This window comes from Atheta coriaria, unplaced genomic scaffold (assembly GCF_025399875.1).
Source record: "Atheta coriaria isolate IRGN ID8LTWV9N9 unplaced genomic scaffold, Caltech_Dcor_3.1 hic_scaffold_9_pilon, whole genome shotgun sequence".
NCBI lineage: Eukaryota > Metazoa > Arthropoda > Insecta > Coleoptera > Staphylinidae > Dalotia > Dalotia coriaria.
Window position 1 is genome coordinate 11,690,164 of NW_027045451.1, and position 24,401 is coordinate 11,714,564.

Here is a 24,401-nt window from a genome sequence, read left to right on the forward strand (position 1 = left end):
TACTGCAGACGTCGGAATGCTTCGGAATGCAGATATGTTGCAAACATCCTTCACTATGTCATACCACATGATAGAAATCGTTAGTTATTGATAGCAACATGTACGATTTATCATTTTGTAAAAGGGGAATTACTGAGATGATAATTCCCGGGTATAAAGACGACTCAATCGTGCATTCCAAGCATAGTCTTCCCAAACTACTAACCTAGTAACACAACTAGCACAACTGAAAAAGGTAAAATTACTCTTTAGTCGGCAGGAAGGATTGTGGTTGGGTACAATTGGCTTTTGACTTTTAGATGGCAGAATACGTATCTAGGACTACTTTCACTTTTGTGCTGTTCGCCCTGCTGGCGACGGCCGCCCTCGCTAATCCTATTGATTGGAGGCAGCATTCCGTGGATCCGCCGCAAACCCGCATTTACGAGCACATGCACCACCGCCACCATCATCATCCGGCTGCTACGATCGGCGAGGATGCGCGGCATGCCGCCGCAGTCCATTTAATTAGATTTGCGCGCTCTCTACAACCCGGTGCTCCGCAAGTACCTTCGGATTTCTTCAAAAAGTACCAAAAGCACACATCGCTGCCAAAACCACGTAGATATTAACTATAACTAAATAAATTACTAATATTTAACTTGATTGACCTTATGACCTCTACAATCAATCAATAAACATAATAACGATAACTTATCTATCAATAAACGTTTCGTTTTTTACTTACTGTGGTGCCAAAATACTGTATTAGCATATGTGTGCATTCATGTATTCATGTTTTCTCATTTCCATTCGGATATTTGGTATTCCAGACGAATATCCGCGAATACGTTAGCAGACGTTAAGAAACTACATTGTTGTGGCGAAAATAAAAGTTTTTCCCTGTTTCGGCTCGTGCCTCACGTGGCAATACTACTTCAGTTACTTCGTTCGCTCGCGCAGTGGAACTGATCGATTGTTATTGCATCGCACGACTACCGGATTAAAATGTGAATGAGCGGGCGAAACAAACAAGAGTGATTCGCAACGGGCTTTTACCCTACTTAGGATATTCAATACTGAACAGTAAGTAAATTTCGCGCAAACTTTGTTTTGCTAACTGCAGGAGTAACTTTTGTTTCGGGAAGGGTCACGTAAAATGTTCGGAGGGTTGCCTAATGGATATTGAAGCATATTTATAATAAGTAATATAAAAAATGGAGGATTATGTATGTTTGGTTGCGTTTAACGCCTAAACTACTTAAGTTATTTTCATGAGTTTTGGTGTAATGATAGATTAAATGTTGGAGAAGAATATAGACTAGTTTTTGTTTGAAGAATAAAGCTTTAAAGAGGATAAATGTGAGGTTAGTATTTTTAAAGGTTAAAGTTATATACTTTAAACGGAAATGGCGCAATTGTCAATTTTTAATAATTTTTAAGCTAATTTATGCTTATTAACATGATAAACATCAAAATAAGTATGTTTGTTTGCTTTTCACGCTTGAACCACCCAAGCAATTTTCATAAATTTTGGTAAAAAGATAGATTGGACATAAGAAAAGAACATAGACTGCTTTTTGTCCCAAAAATTTATTTTTTAAAAAATAAAATTGAAGATAAAAATGTATACATATGTACAATTAATGACGTTTATAGTTATCCACTTCAAACATAAATTGCGAAAGTGTTTTAAATTCTCATAACCTTTATTAATACAAGAATAAATATTATAAAATTCAGTGCAGTATTTAAATAACCTCAATAAAATAATCTCAAAATTCCCAACTGTCCAACCACTTCAGTCCATACATAGTAGAATTAACCTCGTTAGAAGTTGGCCCACTCATGCCATACGCCAGCGGCGAGAACAAAATAAAACTGTAGCTTATTGTCGACAAGATAACCGCCAGCAAAATATGATGTACCGTGTTGGAGATATGTTCCGGAAACAATTTCGGAACTTCTTCGAGTAAATAATCCAGAATAATGCCCGTGATCATTGAGCTGAAAATTAAAGCTGGGAAATAATGATGGAAATATAAAACGCGGCCCATTGCCCAAAAGGGTACATAATGCAACATCCATCCGACGAAGAGCCACGCACACGCCACTAGTTTTCCATTGTGAAAATCTGAAATTTAAGTATTAAAAAGGGGGAAATTTAAATTAACATAACCTGAAAACATACCGGTTATTGATTTAAGGTAACCTCTTTGTTGTTTAATGGCGTTGATTGCAAAAATAATGATGAATAAGATGAGGAAAACTAAATTTCCCCACCAGATGACAGGATTACCCAGTAGGTAAATTCTGTATGTGGATCCCGAGAAGAATTGGCCCTAAAAAGTATATTTTAATAAAAATGATGTCGAAAGTATGTTTGTTTGCTTTTCACGCGTAAACCACTGAAGCCATTTTGATGAATTTTGGTAGATAGGTAGATTAATCAATAGAGTAGAACATAGGCTACTCTTTATGTCAAAAATAAAGGTTTTAAGAGGTTAAATTGGGGTTGAAAACTCGTATAATAAATTAAAAACCAACACCACCCGGTATAAAATGCAAAAACATAATACCCTGTAGTTAATAGGCCATTGCCAAGGCCGTGATGTAATCTCTCCTTCCTTAGGTTTCAGTCCAGCATTTCCTTGGAACATAACAGCGTGCGATTCGAAGAACCTCTCAATAAATGAAGGCGCATACAGGTCAAAACTAACATTAGGAACTAAAAATAATATTCAAACAATTAAAAATCATATTTTCCTGTTTCTTCACCTTTAAACTTACGTTTTTCAAAAATATTTTCCTCAACATTCCAAACACCGTTACTATCACGTAGATTAGGATTACAAGATACTTCCTGCTGCTCATATCCCCATTTAGGTAATTGTTTACCGCTGGTAGTGAGTATACAAGATTGTAAATAATGCACTAATTTCAACTTTCCACTGACTGCCGTAAGTTCCGCACCGTCGTTCGCCCCAATTAGTGTAACCCGCCAAATGTCATTAGCATCACCTGTGCCGTTTTCGCCATAGCCTGTTACCTGATAATGCTTTTTGGTAACCGGTGCACTCTCCTTGTGCGAATGAACATTACGCCGTGTTTGCACATGTTCCAAACGCACCAAGTCACCGCTCTTTACGATATCTATCCCGTCAACATCTTCGGTGTTGTATTTTTTGATCACCCATTTATTATTATCATCTTTATGAGTGTAAGTCGTAATCTGGTAATTAATTTCGCCATATTAGTTTAGAAAGACACATTTGCGGATTATTATTTTAATTACCTGCTGTTGACGTGCTCCAACTCCTTCAGGATATAAATGATAATGTGAATGTAAATATCCACCTCCTGTTCGGTGGTTTTTTAAAGTTACAATCGCACCGTAGGCAACCTGTCGTGGCATACTTGCGTTGTGTAGGCTATTTCCGATCAATTGTGACTGAAAAGCAGAACTATAAAAACCATCACCATTGCCAGAACGGTTTAACACAGTCAGATGAATGTAAAAGAAAAATATGTAGAGTAATATTGGCCAGATGATGAGACAAAGTGCTCTGCAGAAGAGTTGTTTGATTGTAACAATCTGAAACAAACAAAAACAAAATTAACCTCAAATTTGATCCTCCATGATTTTACATTTATTTTCTTACTTTTCTACAGTATTATATACTGAATAGCTGAAATTTTATTTAAATTCATTGAAATACACACCAATTTTATTTAAATATTTAATTTATGTCACACTTTTTCTGTTTTTACAGAATTCTCATTTTGACTATTATACAAGTTGCCCAACACAAAACCCAAAAACAATATCCACCCAACCTGGTGATTGGATATAAATTTACTAGCACAATCATTGGTATTATCTATATTTAACGTAACAATCTGCGAGGCAAGATGTGTCGAAATTAACGCTAGGGAAGCATAATATGGCCACGTCTGTTCCGCCATCACGCCTGTCACAGCAAGTGAGCTAATCATAGCAACAGAAAAGCCACTCAACCACAGCTTCGTTTTATCACCAAAGTGTATCGCAGTACTCTTCAAACCTATCAACAAATCATCCTTTTTATCCTGATGCGCATATATCGTATCGTAGATGAGCGTCCAGAAAATCCCCGCGCAATACAATGGCACACAAATTGTCGGCTCCAGATAGCCTCTCACAGCGCTATAACCCAACAACGCACCCCAATTAAACGTAAACCCAAGTACAAGTTGTGGCCAATAAGTAAACCGCTTGAAAGCCGGATAACTAAACACTAGAGATAAAGAACTGGCGCCTAGGAGGATGCTGTACCAATTTAACTGCATCAGGACAGCAAGCCCAGCGAATAACTGCGCGATTAAAAACGCGTAGGCTTGTTTCATTGACACTGAACCATCAACAAGAGGTCTATTGCGAGTCCTGTCAACTTTGCCATCAATGTCTTTATCCCAGATGTCATTCACTGTGCAGCCTGCACCTCGCATGATTATAGCGCCAGCGCCAAAAAGACTTAATAAATATAGGTCTGGGAAACATCCTGGTTGTGCAGCTGCAGCTATACTCCAAGCACCAGGCCAGTAGAGTAACCATGTTCCTATTGGTTTGTCCAGCCGTGCAAGGCGTAGATACGGTTGGATAGGCTTTGGTGATATGTCGACTAGCTTCTCGGCGATTTTCTTCTCTTTTTGTGGTTCATCGTTGAGGACATTTAATTTAGCAAAGTCGGATTTTTGGTATTGTTGATTCAATAAGTTGAATGTGGCACTTGGTTTAACCTCACAGAATGATTTTGATTTGAAACAGGGGAGTTTTCGTGCCGAGGCGATGCTTCGTAATAATAACATTTTTTAATTGCGCAATAATTTAGTTATCGAACATGTTTAGTATTGTTTTTTCCGGAAAACTTCCGTCACATTGCGGCGATTATTCAACTCTCTGTCGCGACGTCAAGGTTATGTCTGACAAACACGTTACTTGACTTTTACACTTTTACACTTTTTGCGCGGTTTGAATGAGCCATGAATCTTGGCCTTGACTTTAATTATTTGTTTATTGCTATTGTATGCAATTACAGGCACCGAAATAATGAATCAGGTTTCATTCATATGCTAAGCAGTAGCATAACAACAAACAAGTAAAGTATTTAGTTACTTTTTTCATGAATAAAACACTTTTAAAGAATGTAAAAATGATTAAAATTAATAAATTACTCACCACTGGTTTAGTCAAATCCCCTAATGTCCTCCATAAATCAGAAATTGTAATGAATCCAACCAATAACACAATGAAAAGTCCAACAAACTTGACTGAAATACAGCAGGCTAGCATTGTTCCAGTGAACATCAGCCAACACCACCATGATACACTGAAATCTGGAATTCTCAATGATGAAACTTTTACTGCCCCCAAAATGGATCCAACCATGAAGCACAAGAGTATTGGATCAAGTAGAATGTACTGTGTTAATGTTAACAAGCCAACATCTGCAATATTAACATTATTTCATTAATACATTAGCATTTATGTTATAAATATTGTTCTTACCAAACAATATTAACAATGAAGCAAATGTAGAGGCCATTAAACTCTCAGTCATCTCATCCACAGTCAAGAAAGTCATTGGGACAATTGTTGCACCCAAAGCAGTGCAAAACTTTAGAAAATTTGTAAAATTAATAATTTTTAACTGATAAAACTAAATTTTTTAAACTTACCACTCTCATTCCCAGATAACTAACATTCTCATATTTGTCACCTGGTTTATCAAAAGCAAAACTTCCATTATACCCAGTGAGATACCCAGATAAACCAATCAACATTTTGCCTAAAGGTGGATGAACATCAAAGAAGAATGTTCTGTTGATGTACCAAGAACCCATTTTACCAAAGTGTGTTTCATCCCAACTATTAACACAATAATAATATTTTAAATATTCATAAAAATTTGATTTACTTACCAAACATGATCAGGTTCTGCAATTTTATAGAATCTTGTAAATATGGTTAGTGCACAAATCACACTGAATATGATCCACCATGCTCTGAAATTAATATAAAATTAGTATTTTAATATTTGCATTAATTAATTGTGTTACCTTTCATTATTTGGTTGCATTTTCTTTGCCATTGTTTATGATTTACTAAAGTTTAGCTTCACTGACATAACTGACCTGCGTGCAAGTGCAACGTCAACAAAAACACTCAAGGAATTTGAAAAATGCCACAGGTAGAAGAGGCGAAGTTACCTGGCTTATGACCGGTTGGCAGAAGAGGAGATTATAACCTCTTGTTCGTGAATAACGGCATTTTCGTTTCGTATCTTTCTTTGCTTGCCAACGCTGCTGTTTGATGTTGTCATCACTTTAAATGGCAAAAAATAGTAATAAAATCCGCCATTTTGGCATAATTATGATAAAAAAGGGTAAAACTTATAAATGCATTGTTTTTTTAGAGACTTATAAAGACTTATAAATAAATATAAGCATAAAAAGGTTAAATTATCAGTGATTTTCAACATTAATGTACACAAAAACAATTTTTACGGTTTAAATGGTAAAAACACCGTCAGTAAATCCGCCATTTTGGCATAAAACCTTAAAATGCATTGTTTTTGCATAAAAATACTAAATTATCATCAAATATCGTCAATTTCGGGCAAAAAAACAATATTTTCGCATCCAATAACGCCGAACAGTTAATTTAACATGTTTTTGCTGTTTCTAACCTCAAATATTCCTTTCACAAGGTAATAAAGGTTAGGTATCTTTGGAAACAATATCAAATTAATTTTCGTGAGAATATATTTGAATGCACAGCACAATATACATATAAAGTATCACGACATATGTATAACAAAATCAAAATGAAAACCGTAAAATAATTGCATCTTCTATCAATGTATATTTAAAACTACTCTCTGTTGTTATATCATAAATATAAAATATCCTCCCATCGTCAATTGCAATCGTGAATATTACATATCCCCATCATTCTTCCACTTTTCGTTAGCCTCTCGTTTGGCGTCCGGTAAAAGCTGGCATTGCATGCCACCCAAGACATTACTGGTGGCCTCCGAGGCGATAATAATCGGTTTTATCATCGCCGTTGGTATCTGTCGCAGCACACCACCTACTGCACCAGTTATACCCTTTTGTTCTTTTTCAATCGAAGCAACACGGACGATATTTTCGGCAGTTTCACCAAAACCCTGGAAGTTTTATTATCAACAAAAAAAATTAACTAAAAAACAAATATTTACCTCTTTTACAACATTGTAAGCATTAGCTACACCTTCTCTGATATCCTGCGGTTGATTATACCTCTTTTTCCTGCCTTTACTTTTGATTTCTCTTGATCTCCCAGAACGACGCACACTAGGTCCAGGCGACATCATATCATACGCGGTTTCGGCTGTCAATTGTATCAAATTAATAAATCTGTTGGTTAATTCAAGCGCCGCCATTGCTGTAGATGTTGTAAAACTGTTTGCGCCACGTTGCAGGCCACGAACAATCCTGCCATCTTTCTGGTATTGTTCAATAGGCATCCAGATTAAATCCCTAACACCTTGGACTATAAAAACATTTTAAAAAATAATAAAATAAAAACAATTTTTCAAGTTTTTAAGATTTTAAAGACTTACAGAGCTGCACTAATGAATGAATTGGCCCAACACCACTCAAAACCGTGTGGATTTGATTCCTCTTGATATCATTCTTCCATTCTTGCGCAAAGTATTGAATCAATTTATCGAAACCAAGAATACCGTGATTATTTTCAAGTCGTTTCAAGGTGAATTCAACGTAGTTAAGTGATGCTATACCGATGATTAACGCTGCAATCGGGCCATGTTTCCATTCAAAGTTACCTTTGCTATGATAGTCTAATCTTATTGGCACTGGATTTACAAATGTCACTTTTCTAAACATAAAAAAACAATAAAACATAACATTTTTTTAAATGTTTTTAATATAAAAACATACCTGAAATAAAGCGGAGGTGAACTATCACTGGATGTCGATGATGTGTGCACAGTTTTCTCAACATTTGAACTCTCCACTTTGTCTTTTACGTCGTCCAGCAACAAAATCAAGTTTTCGTCCACCATTTTCTTCGCTTCAACATCATCAATCACTTCATCACTCGCAATTGTCATCACAGGCGGGTGATGTGTAGGTGTATTTGTTTTAGAACTACTCGACAAATCTTCAACTACATAAAAACAATGAAGAACATAAAATTTAAATTACTTTAACCAAAAAAAATATTTACTTTTTGAGTTATCTGTAATCATATCAGTGGCAAAATTCAACATGAATAATAAAGTGTCCTGTTCCAGATTTATTCGCAGTGGTAACAATCCAAGGACTAAAATGCATTCTTCTGCTTTCAGTTTAAGATCAGGTCTGATATGAATCAGCTTGATTGTTAACTGCAACATTAAAATATTAATAAAAATCAATAAAATAACATTGATTGAGATGAATTACCATGTGTGCGTGTGTTTGCCTAGGTCGAATATCCGTCGAATCCAAATACAACAACTTCTTAATCCGACTACTCACAAGCCTGTCGTGAATCTCAATCTGTGAAATCACAATCACTTGCCTCGAGGCTTGCATCGTGTGTTCCGGATAAATATCATGCTGAACTCTTACTTTATTCAGTTGAATATCAATCACAATATCATGATTACGGTTAACGCCGCCATTTTCTATCCAGTTCGCCTTCTGTTTCTTCTGTGGTTTACTCTGAAAACTAATCTCGCCCGTGTTACGATTTGTATACAACACAGCATTCTGCCCGTCTGAAAAATTAACTGTTTTCTTCTCGGATTTATCATCCGATGACCTAAAATCTCTCCCGGCGTATAATTTCCATTGCACTGTCATTTCACATAGTGTATAACGCATCACAGGCGTGGGGAAATCTTTCGGCGCTTTTAACACATCAGTTTTTCCGACTGGAATCGCAAAATGATTGTCGACAAGTCGTAGGGAGTCGTCGACTAACCAACGAATTTGAGGAAGACCATTCTTTGGCATTATACCCACACCTGCTTCATCACCAATAAAAATAAAGTCTTCGTCTGTGTCACTGCTGCGATTCGAAGACCGGAAAGTAATATCACCCAGTTCAGATGTCACCTGTGGTAGGGGTTTGTTTTCAATGAGTTGTCCTTCATCCGGAAAGAAAAACATCTTCGCACCTGGCAGATGAGGATTATTCGCACGTGGAACCCTCACACTTTCCTTCATAGCATCAACCAGCATTTCATTCACTTGCTGATGTTGACTGTGTGACAATTTACTTATATCCTGCGTTTCTACATTGATCAACTCCTGCTCCACTTGTCGCTTTGGACTTACATAATTACCAACCGTCGCATTCGATTGTTCCTGATCATTTAGATCACCATTCGTCGCGATGTAAGTTATCAACTCCATGAGTGCCCGTGCACTGTCCGCACAAGTATGTATCATGAACTTGTTGACCAGCGCACGTAAATCACAATTAGGAAAGGAAATATCGTTGATTTTCAAACTGATCTCGATTAATCCGACGTCTATAATACCAACGTAGTCTTTTTTCAATTCAATGGCGGCCGTTGATGGCACACCCTTTCGTGGTGGTAGTTTATCACTCAGAAACAGATTACAATCTTCAGCGATGAAGCGCAAAGTGGTTGTGTTCGCTGTTGTGGTTAAATGCGAAGACATACTCAACTGGCCCATTGTAATAACAGACCGTAAAGGTAGGTGGAGTGGTCGGTAATCAATCGCGCAGTCCCACAAGTGCAAATGCATTTCGGTTAACACATCTTTCGCGTGAAAGCCGGGAATCGTATAATCGTTGACTTTGAATAGATCTATCAATTGCGTTATCCATATGTTGGGGACCGGACACATGCGGTGTCTTAACGTGGCTTTATTTAAACCCAACGCGACGCGAACAAGCTTCACATGGTGAGTTTCATGATTCGCTTGAATTCTTACCGCGACTGAGAGCATTTCTCTATCACCGGCGCGATTACCGCTTGTTTCCAAGACGCCATTTTCTGATTTGTATATGGTAGGAAACAAATGGCGGCCGAGTGCGCTACCGATTTCTTTCAGTTGGTTGTTTTGACTAGTAGTTGAAATCATATCTAGGAATTACATAAGTAAAACGATGAAATGGCGTCAAAACATAACATAACCTAACTTTTACTTACCACTGTGATGTAGTTGAGCACCTTTGGATTGAACACAAACATAACCTAAATTTTCATCACCATTGTATCCACTGACAGTGAATAAACTAGCTTCCTCCACGCCGAGAAGAAACTCTGCTATTTGTTCCGGTATGACATTACCATCAACATCACGAACAGGCGGACACATCCGGATTAAACCTTTACCAATACGTAAATTGAGTGTGAGATAACTTTGACATTTGCGTTTGATCTGCTGCGGTTTCTTCACTGGTTTGTGACGCATATCATACGCAGAGTAAAATAATGTTGAGTTTTGTGGATCAAACTCATCGGAATCGTCTGAATCTGATTCTATACCAACAAAATCATAATTTAAATAAATCAAACTTTATAAAACTGTTTTTTTATAGGCTAACTTACCATACTTATTGCCACTTTTACATGTTGCATAAGTTTCCATCTTGTCAAAACTCTCAAACATGGCTGGTTGCATAACATTACCATCCGGACATTTTGACACCGGCGCACAAGGCTCCCATAACAATAAATCACTCAGGATGTGATTATACAACACTTCGAAGATATGCTTCGAAATAAATTGCACACTTGCCGTGGGAAAATTAAAATCCAAATGAATTCTTGTCGAACCAATCGTCGTTTCGATAAAATCAGACATTTCCGCTTTAGTTCCCGGCAGGACTAACTCTGCATTATCATCATCAGTCTGCGGACGTGCATGCGGTGTATCACTTTCATGAATTACACGTTTAGAACTAAACGGACCTTGTCTTTGCGGTGGTATAATTGTACCACAGGACATCGTCATGACGCCATCTTGATCCATCGATTCCTCAACTTCTACATCCAGTTTAACAACTGGATTGATTTTAATCGTCACCGTTGGAATACTGGATAATAACCCGTCGGACTTTCCAATGTGTAATGGCGTCGCTGTTTCATTCTCATGATAATAAAGATCCAATGTTTTACATTGGATTGTATAACTTTGACTCTCCTGATTACTTTGAATCTGCGTCTGCGCAGTCATATTTGACAGTTTCCCCGAAATAAACGCATTTCTTACATTGCGTTCCCACCATGGTATTCTCTGCAAGTCATTCGCCGGTCGAAAATCAGGAATAGGTATCCTCAGTTTCACCTCCATTAAATGTGATGATAATTTAATATCCATTATGGACTCCACTGTTGTTGCAAACGCGTCTGGCTTCGATTGTGTCGCCCAAACATTTACAGGTTTCTGTATTACAACTGGTGGATTTAGTAAGGCACTTAATCGATCGATGATTGTTATATCCACATCGACAACGCAAGTATCCAGCGTAAAATGAAGATCTGTCTTCGGTACATACGTCTTTCTATTAATACCGCTCTTTCTTGTTTTCTCAATATGTCGAAAACTCATCTTCATGCATGGTTTATTATGCACCGGACTGGCATTACTCACTGCGTCGTCTTTAAAGTGCAGAAGCCGTACGTAATTAAAAATTTCATCTTTAACTAAACATTCCAATAACTCTAGTTTTGCAGTTGTTAATTCGCCGGTTATTGAAAAAGCGCTTGATGTTGTAGTTTCGTGACATTCTATTTGAATCGGCGCGCCAATTAATCTAAGATGGCGGCGCCCGCATGCTTTCTCGAAGATTTCCTTACAATCATCAAAGTTACGCTTACCGTAACCAGCTGGTACTAAGTTATTAATAGTGTTGAAAAAGTGTTCCGCGCTGGATTGCATCTGTTTTACACTGGACGGAATCAGACCCGGAGTGTTACCATCATTGGTCATTGTTAGGATATCTTCGTGGAGTAACACTACAGCTAGTGAAGCTATCCGGATGTGAAAGTCTGAGATTTCTGCCGTAGGATCAGACTGTATACTATTAACTAAAAAATTAAATTTATATTAATATTTTAAATGCAAATGTTTGTTTGTTTCGCTTTTACGCGGAAACTACTCATCAAATCATCATGAAATTTTGTATAAATATTCTCCTGAGTATTGTGAAGAACTTAAGATACTTCTTCATTGATAATTATTACTTAAAAAAGGTTAAATAAGGAATCAAAGTTAATATAAACATTAAATTATAGTTATAGTTAAATATTTTAACCCCAGATGGCGCTGCGACGTATTATTAAGTCAAAGAAACAAGAAAGTAAATATTTTGAGGTTATAAGTATAGCAAATATATTTTAAACTTACATTTGCGTCTTGTTCGATGTGTAGTGGCTTCACTTAAAGTACTAGCCATCGATGAGCTTAAACTTGACTCCATACTACTGCTTGCGTTTGAATACGTACTATCCGCCATGTTTTCACCCGCATCCCGTGAATGCATCGGCAGGAAATTATCGTCGGTATCACTTTCTTCGAACTGCGCCGTTGACCAACCGTGCGCGCCTTGTAATCCTGCCGGTGCAAACATCGCAGGATTCAATTGACATTGCAGTTCTTGTTCGACGCGTTGATAATCCATCGCAGTCATTGGTTTCTCTGTGTATTTCTGTTTCGGCGCAGAATTACTAAAATTTATATAAATTTACATAAAAAATTTAATAAATATGGAATGTTTTTACTTTAAATCTTCACCGGGGTCTCCAAATAGCCCAGTTGCAATCTCCACTAAATCATAAACTTGTCTCGGTGATAGAAATACGTTCAAAGCGCCAAAAGTCATCTCTATTGATACTTTCGGACCGCTAACATGCTCGGACTGTTTTAATCTTATTTTAATTACTTGTTTGCCGATTATCTTCGCGAATAAAAGCACATTTTGCACTGGATTACTATCGTGACTCTCAGAAGTCACTTCTGATTTGATTTTTGTTTCGTCTTCTTTATACTGACTATCTTTCATCTCTTGAATCACATTCGTCACTAGGGAATTATCCTGTGAGTGCTGCGAATCGCTAAATTCGGTGTTACATCGCGCCGAAGTGAATTCTTGCGTCAAGAATGAAATTCCTTTGAGTGTGAAGTTTTTAGTTGTGAAGGAGGTGACAGTATAACCTTTGTTTTGTTCTCCTTTGTCACTTAATTCACTTGCTGGCGGATCCTCACCTGCTTCATCGGTGTATTCAATACTAAAAAATAATTTAAATACAATTTAAAGTACTTTAGTCACGGCCTTCGCCGTCTGTGAATAAATTCCCACTTTTCGGGTCTCGAAACCGCGGAAAAAGTGAAGTTTTAAAGGTGGTACAAAATATATTATAACAGTGTAAATAATAAACGCACCTATCAACTGTTGCAATTAACGCCACTCCTGTAGGGCTATCTTTCGGAAGACATTCAAATCTTATTGTTGTATTAACAAATTTTACTTTAACTCGACACAAAACTAAAAAATCACAAATTTTATACAAAAAATAAATAAATCTCTCTAAATTATGAGTAATTTACTTGATTCTATTGCTTGTGCAATCACTTCAAGTCCTTCCAGAGGCTGTGAAACATCCACAGCGTCCGCATCTTGTTTCAAACAATCTTCTGCGAGTTGCATCGAGTTTGTCATCGAGCTCCACATTGATTCAAACATTGAAGTAGCTAAACAAACAAAAAAACGCTTAAAATTTATGTTTTTTGATGTTTTGGAGACTTTCTCACCATATTCTACTCTCTGTTTAGGTTGCACGGTTATTTTAAGCCCGTGTACTTCAATATTCGTCGGATCTCGAAGGAACGACGTCCATGGAACAGTGAATTTCAGCTTGCCGATGTATCCGCTGACGAACTCCAGCGGCAGATTCTGTTTGTTCGCCAGCTCTTTGAGCGCCTGTAAAAAAACATTTTGCATTTATGTAATGCGTGTAATAATTGGCCACAATTCAAGTACAAAGTGCTATGACCGATCAACGATTATTACACAAGAAAAAGTAAACAAAAACAAAACATAATCAGTGTGGATATGAATTTAATTCTTTTGTTTTCTGTTTTGTTTATTGTAAGATGGCCGAAGACAAAAGATAATTGCACGACATTAATCGATCGCTGCGCGAAATAATTATTAATATTTAATAAACAAGCGTTATTGTATGTGTATGCTACCAACGCACGGTCACGCTTGTTATTGTTTTTCCGCATTAGCATACGTGCTGACGGTTAAACAAACTGGTTCCACGCGAGCCGCGAAGGCTTTTCTCCGCCGTTATATTTTACGCGCACCGAAATTTCTGAATAATGCATGATCAACTCTGTCTCGTGTCGCAGACACAACGTCAATGTCATGCGAATATGAAATCTAGGAAAAACTACACGATACCTAAATGCGTACTACTCACTTCCATATCAAGGCTAACATTTTCGATGGTACCAACGCCGTTGGTCAAGTCAACAGACAGCTGGTCGGAGGTGAGCTTTGTCTCCAGGAACTGGCCCAGGTAGTGCTGGATGAGGTAGATGCCAACGCGTTTCTTGACATTCTCAGTCAGGAAGTTTGATGGTATTTGCATGAACCAAGGCATCTTCTGGGCGAGCGCAGGCAGCTACACTTGTTTAATGCCGCGTGCGCGCACAAACTGCGACTGCGAAGTGTGCGCCTTTGTTTGCCACCGCGAGCAGTTGACAGAACTCAGCTGTACCACTGCGCCGTCGCACACAGAGCATTTTTTCCTGCTAATAAATGTTAATGGGACGTTTGTGTTCCGCGTTCGAATGCTTGGAATTGGCGGTGATTGAGTGGGGCATGCTGTTTAGGATAGGACACTACTTAAATTAAGCACTAGAATTTAACTGGGAGCGTTTTTACGCAGCATTTATTTCATATTTATTTGTTTTTATTATGAGCGTGTTGCCTTCGTTGTGCTGACTTGGAGTCGCGGTGTTATCAGTGTGGACACGTTCTGCTCACATTTTTTGCGTCTAATTTCGACTGTCTGGCTAATTTGCATAAACTGACAGATAAGTTTGTTTAGTTTATGTAAACTAGATATTGTTGATTACGCAAAAATGTAAATTGTTACAAATATTGGATAAATAACTAGTTAGGGATCAGCGAACGGATAGGCAACCAACAATACACGTGCGCCAACTCAATTTTGCCGAATAATATGAATATCATAAAATATTCGCACTTTTATGCATAATTTCTTGAATTATAATATAAATTACATACTTACTTGCTTATCTCAGCAGCTCTGTTTCCTTGTGAATATTTGCGATACAGGTTTTATTGTGGCATACGCATATTGCTGGTTGCCTAGCTTTTCATCACTTGACAGCTATTAAAATTCTTCAATATTTTAGAGTGATTGCAGTTACATTACAAAATTTAGTGTACATTTCAATAGACATAAGCAATAAAGCATTAAAAACAATAATTACTAATTAAAATAAGTTACATTCAAAAAAATTTGGCAAAGCCCATATATAATTCATGTTCCTACTCAGCTGGATTTTGTATAACAATTAAAATAAATTCCTTGTCTGGGGCCACCATGATTTCATGCTTTTTAGATCTTATTCTTAAGAATGTTAAATCATTAGTGGGATCCAGGTCTCTCACAACACTTCTAGCCTTGTCTGCAAGTGCACTTATCAATCCAGCATATTGCACTGTGCTGCTATTGTCTAATGTGGACTTGATAGGAATGCCTAGAATATAAAGGGTAAGTTATAAGATCAATACTTATTGGATACCTCTGGATACCTTCAGAATTGACTACAATTGTGCCCACCACTCCCTTGTGGGACTGAATCCGCTTCATGGTTTCTTCTATTTCATTTGACTGCAATTTAAATGTGTAAAAATGAGGTTTTCATGGTTTAAATTTAATAGATTACCATTGTGATGAGGCTTTGGAATTTTAAATGATTATTTTATGATTAATACACAGGTATGACACAGATGACAACAAACTAGTCGTGGGTTCAGGTGTAAAATAATAATCGCGTTGGTAGGTTGCCGACATTAGTAACAACGTCATTTTGGGGACTTTTATATTGTAACCAAACATGGAAAAGTGGGGAATTATACTATAGGTTTAAATAAAAACAAGTATTAAAAACGTTAAGTTTTAATAAATTTTATATAAACTGATATATTTTGCAATAAAATATAGTTAATAAGTGTATATTATTGCACAAAATTTATATAAGTAAACAATAATATACTAAAAAAAGAATTATTAATATATGAAATAATAAGTTCTAAATTATATCGTTATACGCCCAGTATAATGCGTATAAGTTTTACTTTTCTGGGGACATGTAATAATGTTTGTACATTAGCATAACCTTAATTCATCAGGCATGCGGAAAATCACAAACTTTAAAAACTAAAACACAAAATGAGTAGAAACAAAGAATTATTATCAAAAATAGGCTTAAGATTAGACGGAAGACGTGCAAACGAATTACGCAGAATAAGATGTAAATTAGGTGTGTTTGGTCAACCAGATGGCAGTGCTTATCTTGAACAAGGATTAACAAAAGTTTTGGCTGCAGTTTATGGACCACATCAGGTAAATAATTATAAAAACATCCACATTTCATTACAATCCACAATATAAATAAAACAGGTCAGAGGGAATAAAAGCAAAGCGCGTCATGATGAATGTATCCTCAACTGCCAATTCTCAATGGCAGTGTTCTCCACATCAGAAAGAAAAAAACGTCCTCGAGGTGATAGAAAATCCACAGAAATGTCTTTACATTTACACCAAGCACTCCTCTCCGTAATAAAAACCGAATTATATCCTTGGTCACAAATTGATGTGTATGTAGAAGTGTTACATGCCGATGGTGGAGTATATTCAGCCTGTGTAAATGCAGCAACTTTAGCATTGATAGATGCAGGCATTCCACTCAAAGAATATGTCTGTTCATGCACAGCCAGTTTAGCAAACAATGATATACCAATGGTAGACATAGCACATCAAGAAGAAATGCTTGGTGGAGCTACACTAACTGTTGCAGCAATGCCAATGTCTGGAAAAATAGTTCTCATGGAAATGTCTCAAAGGTTTCACATGGATCACCTAAGTAAAGTCATGGAGAAAGCCCTGCAGGGATGCAAAGATATAAAAGTTATCCTAGATCAAGCTATTAGAGATCATGTAAAAGATGTGGGATGTTCAACTGGCTGGGCGAACACGAATCAAAAGGTCGGTCGATAAAAAATTGTATTTTTAAAAAGTGAATAAAATATTTCATTACATATCTTGTTCATAGTTGTAGTATTAATAGAAAATCGTTATCTTTTATCTTACTAACAAGTAAACTTAATATTTAGATTGTAGTTGTTTCCAGCGCGGATATTTACACGATCGCTATAAAAACTTTAGACATTCTCCACAAAAAAGTACATAAAATTATTAACTTGTCCATGTTGTTGTGATTCATGCGAATTTTAGGCGTAGTGGTGTGAATTATTTCGCATCGGCTTCAGGGTGTCTCTCAAGAATCATCGCAACACCCTAAGAATTAAAAAAAAAATCGATTTTTTGTTTTAGTGAGTTTTTATAGGCAATTTTTGATGATTTTACCTGTCCACCTGCTGCACACGCAGCAACAAGTCCAAACTGTCCATCTTCTCTTACTAATCGATTAGCGGTGTGCATAGCAAGACGCACGCCGGTAGCAGCGAATGGATGACCAATGGACAACGAACCGCCCCAGTTGTTGAATTTGTTGATATCAGGAGCGCCGACTTTCGTCTGTCTGTTCATGTATTTCTGCGCGAACCAGTCGCTGTCCATTGCTTTCATGTTAGCAATAATTTGACCCTACACATTAGAAAATTATGTTTTTTTTGTTAATTTTAAATTTAAATTTAGTTTAAGTCACTTACAGCGAAAGCCTCGTGGAATTCAAATACATCAATATCCTTTAAATCCAAACCAGCTTTCTGCAAAACAAGTGGTGTACCATACGCAGGACCAAGCAGTAATTGATCGAAAGGATCCTGTGCGACGTACACAAAATCTCTTAGATATGCTTTGGGTTTAAGTCCAAGTTGTTTAGCTTTAGCCTCGGTGGTGATCAGACAAGCGGATGCACCGTCAGTCAAAAATGAAGCATTCGCGGCGGTTACAGTACCATGCGGCTTAATGAACGCTGGTTTCAATTTGCCTAGTTGTTCGGGAGTTGACACACGAATGCCGTTGTCTTTTTCAACGGTTTTATCGATGCCAGGAATCTAAAAATAACAGAATATTGAAATTTATTTATGTTTTACGTGTAATGTAATTTAAAACAAGTTTTATTACCCTGAATGGAATTAAATCGGTGAAATATCCCTTATCGGCTGCTTGTTGTGCCAAAGTGTGTGACCTAAGTGCATAGTCGTCTTGTTCACGACGTGTAGCATTGAAAGCAGCAGCTAGACGATCAGCGGAATGACCCATTGTCTCACCAGAAGAGAATTCGGCCACAGCTGGTAACTGTCAATAGATTTTTCAATAAAATTAATAAAAATAATTAAAATAACAAGAGGAAAATTCATACTTCTGGGACAAAATAATCTGGTCTAAGCTTTGCTAACAATTGCAACTGTTGCATTGGTGTTTTGGCTTTGTTTGCTTTGAGCATCAGACTTCTCATCTTCCTGTTATGTCTGATAGGTACATCAGACATGAATTCCACACCACCGGCCAGGATTACATCATAGGCACCGGAAGCAATGTATCCGATTGCTATAAATTGTAAAATATAAAGAAATTATAAAGAATTTATGAAGAAATAGTTAAATTACCGGTAGTCATGGCTACATTCGATGAAATACAGGCCAAAGTCACGGTGTGCGCTGGAATTTTATCACTGTAGCCGGCAGCCAGAGCAGCTTCACGTGCAATGTTCGATGTTTTCACTTCCTGGATTACTGTGCCATAGATAATGTAATCAATCAACTCTTTTGGAAGACCAGTTTTTCTTGCAATGCCTCTGTTTTAACAAAAATGTTTCATTTTAGTGTTATTGGTGATTTAAGTTAAAAGTTTTAAGTTTTACTGTTTAAAACCCATAAAATATGCTATATTTTGTTGATTTCATTTAAAAAAACTCCATAAAAGCAAATTTTTGAGTAAATTATTAACACTATTGCAATATTTTGCTTAATTTCTTATTAAAAATATTTAATTCTAGCATTTTTAGTGATTCAAATTAAAAACTTTTAAGCATTTTAAGTGTTACGGCATAAAAACACGATTAACAACCAAAATTTGCATGAATATGTGTAAAATAATGAGTTTTTTGGGTGCTTTCATTATAAAATTGATCAAAAGACCCAAAAAAAATCTTTTTTTTAACTAAATTAATAAAACTATTTCACTCTACAACCTAATTTCTTACAATAAAGCTTGTCTTGCAAGATCATGTGGCATCAAACTGGAATAATCAGACCCAGAAGTAAGAAAAGGTGTGCGAACACCATCAACAAGAACAATATTCTTCCCAGTTTTGTCCGGAACGGTCTTTTTGGCATCTCGTGTACCCGTGGTAGACAAACACCTAACGCCTGCGAAAATATGCATAGTATAGATAGTATTCGGATGTTTCCACATAGAAAATTAAGGTTTTGATATTGTGGACTTTGAACTATTCACTTGATAGCTCAGCTATGTACATACCAGTTTGTTGTAGAGCTAATTGCAAAAACGAAGGTGTTTTCACGAGGCTTTTCGCTAAATACGACGCCATATCGAATGAAGTTGAATAAATACTGAATTATAATAAATTAAAACGTAAAGCAAAGTAAAATCTCGAACGCCGAATATAACCACTCACACACACGTAGAGTAGATATGCAGCAGCAACCGTCAGTACAGACTAGTGACTAGTTCGTGGACTTGTTGCGAGAGTGTCTGGTTGAAATCAACGTGTCGACTTTGTACTCTGGCTGTGAATGTACGTGCAGTCATTTTGTGTGAATATGAGTGGAAGTACACAGTGTGCACTTGTTTTAATGGCGAATATTGTTTGGTGCTGTTCCTCGTGCAATATGAGTTTGCCGATTTGCGACTCGTGCGATAAAGTTATTAAATTTTCAGTGTTTTTGTAAACAAATCGAATTTGCACATGTGGAATTAGTGTTAGAGTTCAGATTTGGTTGCAGTACATGTGATGATATGGATTTTTCTGATTATTCAGGCAAAGTCTATTAGAATAACTGATAATGGTTCACCAAAATAAATTTTGTGAATTTATTATGACTTGTTTGGTTTTTATCAGTTTCCTACATAATTTAAATATGCATAATAAATAGTATTTTGTTGGTACGTGTTTGTGGCACATAGTTGTTTGCCACATTCTTGAAATTTTGATAATTTACTTTTAGTGATAAATGAATTTAAAACGCTTGAAACAAAAAAGTTAATATTTACGAATTTCTGACAATACGATTAGGAACTTATGAATTTTCGAAATTATATATAGTTTGTGTGGTTTAATAATTATTTTAAATCATTAATGATTTATAAATTGTTGTTATAAAGCAGCAATTGTTAATTTTTAAATTAAAGCGCAGTTTTGTTCTGTCAACGTGAGTTTATTCGTGCTGCGCATGCGCAGCTCCTGGCTGTCAACTAAGTTTTTAACGATTTTGAGGATGCGCACTCGTATTTATTCTCCCTTCCCACAGCAATAAATGTTTCTGGGCACTACCTATAGCAGCCATTTTAATATTTCGCCTACTTCGGAGGTGTTTTACGTTCTAAGTGCACTAAAATCTACAATTTAGACTTAGCGGATAAACAAAAACAAAAGATGGGCGATAAGTACGACTCCAACGGTGAGTACGCCAATTATTCAGGCGATTTCAAACGCGAAAGGCTAGATATAAGCGATGCAGATAGTCGTGAATGTCGTGATGGGGTCGATGAAGAAAATGAAGAATCCAATCCAGCATCACAGAAAGTCAGCGAGTACATCAGCGAATTGCTTGCTGAGAAACAAGGGCTGGATCCGAACAAATTCGCTAATGTATTCAGACTTATTGATCAAGGTTAGTAAACATGCAATAAAACACTTATACTAAACTTTCACTGATAACAACAATTACAGAAATAAATAAAGCTACTACCCAAGGGCGGATGCCATCTAAAGAGTTGAAATACGTGGATATTTACCGAGAAAGACCTATTAAAGTAGCAGTAAAAGTATTAGTTCCAGTTAGGGAACATCCAAAGGTATAATATTGATTTTTCAAGTTTTACACAAACAAAAACATAAATATTTCATTGTTTTTAGTTCAATTTTGTTGGTAAACTACTGGGCCCCAAAGGAAACTCAATGAAACGTCTCCAGGAGGAAACCCTGTGTAAAATGGCTGTTCTAGGAAGAGGATCAATGAAAGACAGACAAAAAGAAGAAGAATTGCGATTATCCTGCAACCCAAAATACGCACATTTGTCAGATGACTTGCATGTGGAAATATCCGCATTGGGACCACCAGCTGAAGCTCATGCAAGAGTGGCATATGCTCTCGCAGAAGTCAGGAAGTATCTAATTCCAGACAACAATGATAATATTAGACAGGAACAGATGAGGGAAATGGAAATCATGACATCAACTACACCAGAAGAAGGATCGCGGAGTTCACGCCGTACAGCACTTATAAGAAGTAAGTAATAATGATTTTCATTAATAAATTAAACCAAAGTAAAACAATTTTTATTGATTTAGCTGCAATGCCAAGACCTCCAGTCCAAATGCGCACAGCAACTCGCACTCCAGTCATCACCCCACGCGTAATGCCAGCAAAAACAAAAATCTTATCCATACTAGATCGCGCCCGTATCGCCATGGAAGAAACCTACGGCTTTGAGGAACCATTCGAGAGCTCCGAGCCACCATACAGGTACAGTTCACCGCCTCCAACAACCCACTATCGCTCTTCTTCATCATCTCACCACTACGACACCGAGTATGAACCCAGCTACTATCGCGAGAGCTCCTACGGTAAGTCCCACCTAATAAACAAATACCTATTATTCATTTTCTAGGTGCAACCAATTTAATTAATTTAAACAAAAATGCCCTTTAATAAACCGTCTCTAAACCATCGTGAACACTAAACCAAAAAAGAAAAACAATCTCTGATTACTTTAAAACATGTTTTAAGTTTGCTATAATGTTGATTTAAATTTAAAACGCAAAATGTACGAATAAATGATGTGTGTATGTGTACTAGGAGAAAGTTCGTCGCACCGTTGGAAGCCGTACAAGGGCTCGAGCGCATCGAGCTCGCGACACAGTGAATCATCTCGTTATCGTTCGTCGCCGTATACGCGCCCCGCAAAATAAACAACATATATAATACTATATATAAAACAAATCAAGTACGAGTATATACTTAATTAACACAAGTGTTGCTGCTGGTTAGATTTTTACAGAGATAAATTTAACGTATAATAACCAGACATTGATTAAACGTACCAGAAACTTTTGTTAAACGTAAATAATGAATGTATTTAATTTGATCTTCGGTATTGAGCATAATCACTGTGTGTTATTGTAAATTGGGCTATTCTCTAAGCCAACTTAGTGCTAAACCAAGTAAATTTTAACCTGTTTTCAAGTTGAACTCATACAACTTACAGAATAGCCCTCGTAGTGACTTTTCATAGGATATAATTAAACATGAAGTATAGATTGATCTAAGATATAATCCCAAAATAATTTTGTCTGAGTGGTATATGTCTTAAACGCAAATTAAACGTTATTCGATTATATAAATTATGATTAAACAGCAAACAAACGCAATGTGTAATAATGTGTAATCACAATATTTAGGGTATGATTTAATATCGTTTAATAAATCGTTTAAACCGTTTAAATGGAAAGGTACAGTATAGTTTAAAAGATAAATTGCATGACATCTGAGTAAATCATAATAATAATACTGTAACAAACACAAAACAAGTTATAAATTAAAGTTTATTATAAAATAAATTGTGCATGCATAGGTAATTTAAAAGAGCAGGAATTTTTAAATCTAAAATGCAGTTTTTAATGATTTTGAGACGTTTTACAGGTTTTTAAATATAAAAGTTTGGTTTTTATTTTAAAAGCGTGTTTATAAGTCTTGAATAAATAATTTAAGTACAAAATTTGAATGTTTTTTGAATTCATTGACCGAGTTTTGGTTGTATTGATCCAATGGGTCCTTTTCTAAACTTCCAATTATTTTTTAATTCATATTTATCGGTTTTACGTGTTAGGGCGCTGCGGATTCGTAATCTCCTCGCAATTTTCTTTGCGTCAGCCACACGATGTGCTTTGGCTGCGATTCCATTTGGTCTGGATGTTATTTCATCAATGCATAATATAATTACGCAGAATATAACAATTAAAGTCTGAAATTATTTTTTTACAGCTTAATTTAATTTCTTTTTGTAGAAAATATTCAATATTTAACTTACTTTCTTTTCCATTTTGTTTGTTTAATTTAATGTTGTTTGTTTAGTTTAATGAGATCGGTGCGGTGAGTGTACTGAGCGCATCAACCATCCAAGCCGTTCTTTTATATTGAAAGCACGCAGTTGTTGGGGTAAGGTAATTTCCTTATTTTCTTACCTGCGTCTGACGCATTGTTTGTCCAGTCGGGGGGCTATCAGGTGAGTCACTGGGGTTTTCGACGTGGTGAAATTAAACGAAATTAAATTCGCGATCGTATTACGGAGAGGTATGTGGATATTGTGGACAGTTAAATGACCTTGTTTCGAACTTTAATGAGCGTACATCGACATGTAATGATGTATGAGTACATTAAGTACTTCTGGTCGTGAATTATTTATAAAATTTGTACTTTTTTCAGTTTATGAAAAATTGCATGAACAATGAGTCACAGAAATTGTAATTATATCATTTTTTGAGTCATTATTGCTGATACAAAATGATTTGAAAGTTGTTTTTAATTATTTATACGTTTTTTTTTTCTGTTTTAATAAATGCGTGTTGTTATCATCATGAAATTTACAATTTATTATACACACGCAGAAATTTATTTCCCTAGAGTCTAGGTGAATGCTAATAATAAAAGCAAATTTGATGTTGTGTTTTTTTTTGGGTTGATTTATACGTTAGCATTTTATTTATGACATAAATTGCAAAAAATGTATTAATTTAAATCAAAATTAATGACAAAATGCAATATCTGGACTTGTTTTATTAGTCTTTTCGATTTTAATTTTATTTTCTTATTTTTGTTCACCTGTTTTCAGATGTAATACATTTTCTCTATATTGTTTTACCATCCAAGCGTTAAC

General features: G+C 36.2%; 8 protein-coding genes and 2 long non-coding RNA genes across 12 annotated transcripts in view; 3 read left to right on the top strand and 7 right to left on the bottom strand.

Annotated features, from left to right (window-relative positions):
- LOC135799706 (KH domain-containing, RNA-binding, signal transduction-associated protein 2-like) overlaps positions 1-862 on the bottom strand; it is a 104,556-nt gene extending 103,694 nt beyond the window's left edge. The window contains exon 1 of the mRNA XM_065312902.1: positions 728-862. The gene's annotated coding sequence lies outside the window, so the exon portion shown is untranslated. The remainder of the gene's footprint in view (positions 1-727) is intronic.
- Positions 94-1,721, top strand: LOC135799712 (uncharacterized). The gene is made up of 3 exons (XR_010550051.1): positions 94-235; positions 300-1,065; positions 1,128-1,721. It is a non-coding gene; the product is annotated as an uncharacterized lncRNA (long non-coding RNA).
- Positions 1,670-6,400, bottom strand: tw (Protein O-mannosyl-transferase 2). Its single transcript, XM_065312892.1, has 10 exons — positions 6,079-6,400; positions 5,941-6,024; positions 5,698-5,887; positions 5,528-5,636; positions 5,198-5,466; positions 3,275-3,574; positions 2,770-3,211; positions 2,559-2,707; positions 2,171-2,321; positions 1,670-2,113 (listed from the first exon to the last, which is right to left on the bottom strand). The coding sequence occupies exons 1-10, from the start codon at positions 6,108-6,110 to the stop codon at positions 1,755-1,757; spliced, it is 2,085 nt and encodes a 694-aa protein (XP_065168964.1). The 5' UTR covers positions 6,111-6,400; the 3' UTR covers positions 1,670-1,754.
- Coq2 (ubiquinone biosynthesis protein COQ2, mitochondrial) lies at positions 3,706-4,987 on the bottom strand. The gene has a single exon (XM_065312898.1). The coding sequence runs from the start codon at positions 4,825-4,827 to the stop codon at positions 3,730-3,732; it is 1,098 nt and encodes a 365-aa protein (XP_065168970.1). The 5' UTR covers positions 4,828-4,987; the 3' UTR covers positions 3,706-3,729.
- A 365-nt stretch (positions 6,401-6,765) lies between the features above and the next one.
- Positions 6,766-15,295, bottom strand: Atg2 (Autophagy-related 2). Of its 2 annotated transcripts, XM_065312891.1 has the most exons (14): positions 14,478-15,295; positions 13,804-13,972; positions 13,600-13,743; positions 13,435-13,537; positions 12,774-13,280; positions 12,400-12,719; positions 10,599-12,080; positions 10,197-10,529; positions 8,473-10,130; positions 8,255-8,414; positions 7,966-8,194; positions 7,626-7,903; positions 7,242-7,555; positions 6,766-7,190 (listed from the first exon to the last, which is right to left on the bottom strand). In XM_065312891.1, the coding sequence occupies exons 1-14, from the start codon at positions 14,658-14,660 to the stop codon at positions 6,957-6,959; spliced, it is 6,114 nt and encodes a 2,037-aa protein (XP_065168963.1). In that variant the 5' UTR covers positions 14,661-15,295; the 3' UTR covers positions 6,766-6,956. The 2 variants fall into 2 exon arrangements, with proteins under 2 accessions (XP_065168963.1, XP_065168962.1); XM_065312890.1 differs by having other exon boundaries at positions 13,600-13,972.
- Positions 15,296-15,435: 140 nt separating this feature from the next.
- Positions 15,436-16,120, bottom strand: robl (dynein light chain roadblock). Its single transcript, XM_065312910.1, has 3 exons — positions 15,979-16,120; positions 15,845-15,923; positions 15,436-15,789 (listed from the first exon to the last, which is right to left on the bottom strand). Exons 1-3 carry the CDS (start codon positions 15,979-15,981, stop codon positions 15,578-15,580), a joined length of 294 nt encoding a protein of 97 aa, XP_065168982.1. The 5' UTR covers positions 15,982-16,120; the 3' UTR covers positions 15,436-15,577.
- A 294-nt stretch (positions 16,121-16,414) lies between these two features.
- Ski6 (exosome complex component Ski6) lies at positions 16,415-17,353 on the top strand. Its single transcript, XM_065312907.1, has 2 exons — positions 16,415-16,658; positions 16,716-17,353. Exons 1-2 carry the CDS (start codon positions 16,485-16,487, stop codon positions 17,310-17,312), a joined length of 771 nt encoding a protein of 256 aa, XP_065168979.1. The 5' UTR covers positions 16,415-16,484; the 3' UTR covers positions 17,313-17,353.
- Mtpbeta (mitochondrial trifunctional protein beta subunit) lies at positions 17,305-20,073 on the bottom strand. Of its 2 annotated transcripts, XM_065312894.1 has the most exons (9): positions 19,921-20,073; positions 19,764-19,855; positions 19,486-19,651; positions 18,890-19,077; positions 18,643-18,830; positions 18,405-18,578; positions 17,987-18,334; positions 17,682-17,921; positions 17,305-17,612 (listed from the first exon to the last, which is right to left on the bottom strand). In XM_065312894.1, exons 2-9 carry the CDS (start codon positions 19,831-19,833, stop codon positions 17,565-17,567), a joined length of 1,422 nt encoding a protein of 473 aa, XP_065168966.1. In that variant the 5' UTR covers positions 19,834-19,855; positions 19,921-20,073; the 3' UTR covers positions 17,305-17,564. The 2 variants fall into 2 exon arrangements, with proteins under 2 accessions (XP_065168966.1, XP_065168965.1); XM_065312893.1 differs by having other exon boundaries at positions 19,764-20,042.
- Positions 20,074-20,736: 663 nt separating this feature from the next.
- Positions 20,737-23,110, top strand: LOC135799704 (KH domain-containing, RNA-binding, signal transduction-associated protein 2-like). The gene is made up of 5 exons (XM_065312897.1): positions 20,737-21,136; positions 21,196-21,320; positions 21,382-21,754; positions 21,817-22,092; positions 22,325-23,110. The coding sequence occupies exons 1-5, from the start codon at positions 20,899-20,901 to the stop codon at positions 22,435-22,437; spliced, it is 1,125 nt and encodes a 374-aa protein (XP_065168969.1). The 5' UTR covers positions 20,737-20,898; the 3' UTR covers positions 22,438-23,110.
- A 58-nt stretch (positions 23,111-23,168) lies between these two features.
- LOC135799713 (uncharacterized) lies at positions 23,169-24,146 on the bottom strand. Its single transcript, XR_010550052.1, has 2 exons — positions 23,556-24,146; positions 23,169-23,489 (listed from the first exon to the last, which is right to left on the bottom strand). It is a non-coding gene; the product is annotated as an uncharacterized lncRNA (long non-coding RNA).
- Between the last annotated feature and the right edge of the window lie 255 nt (positions 24,147-24,401).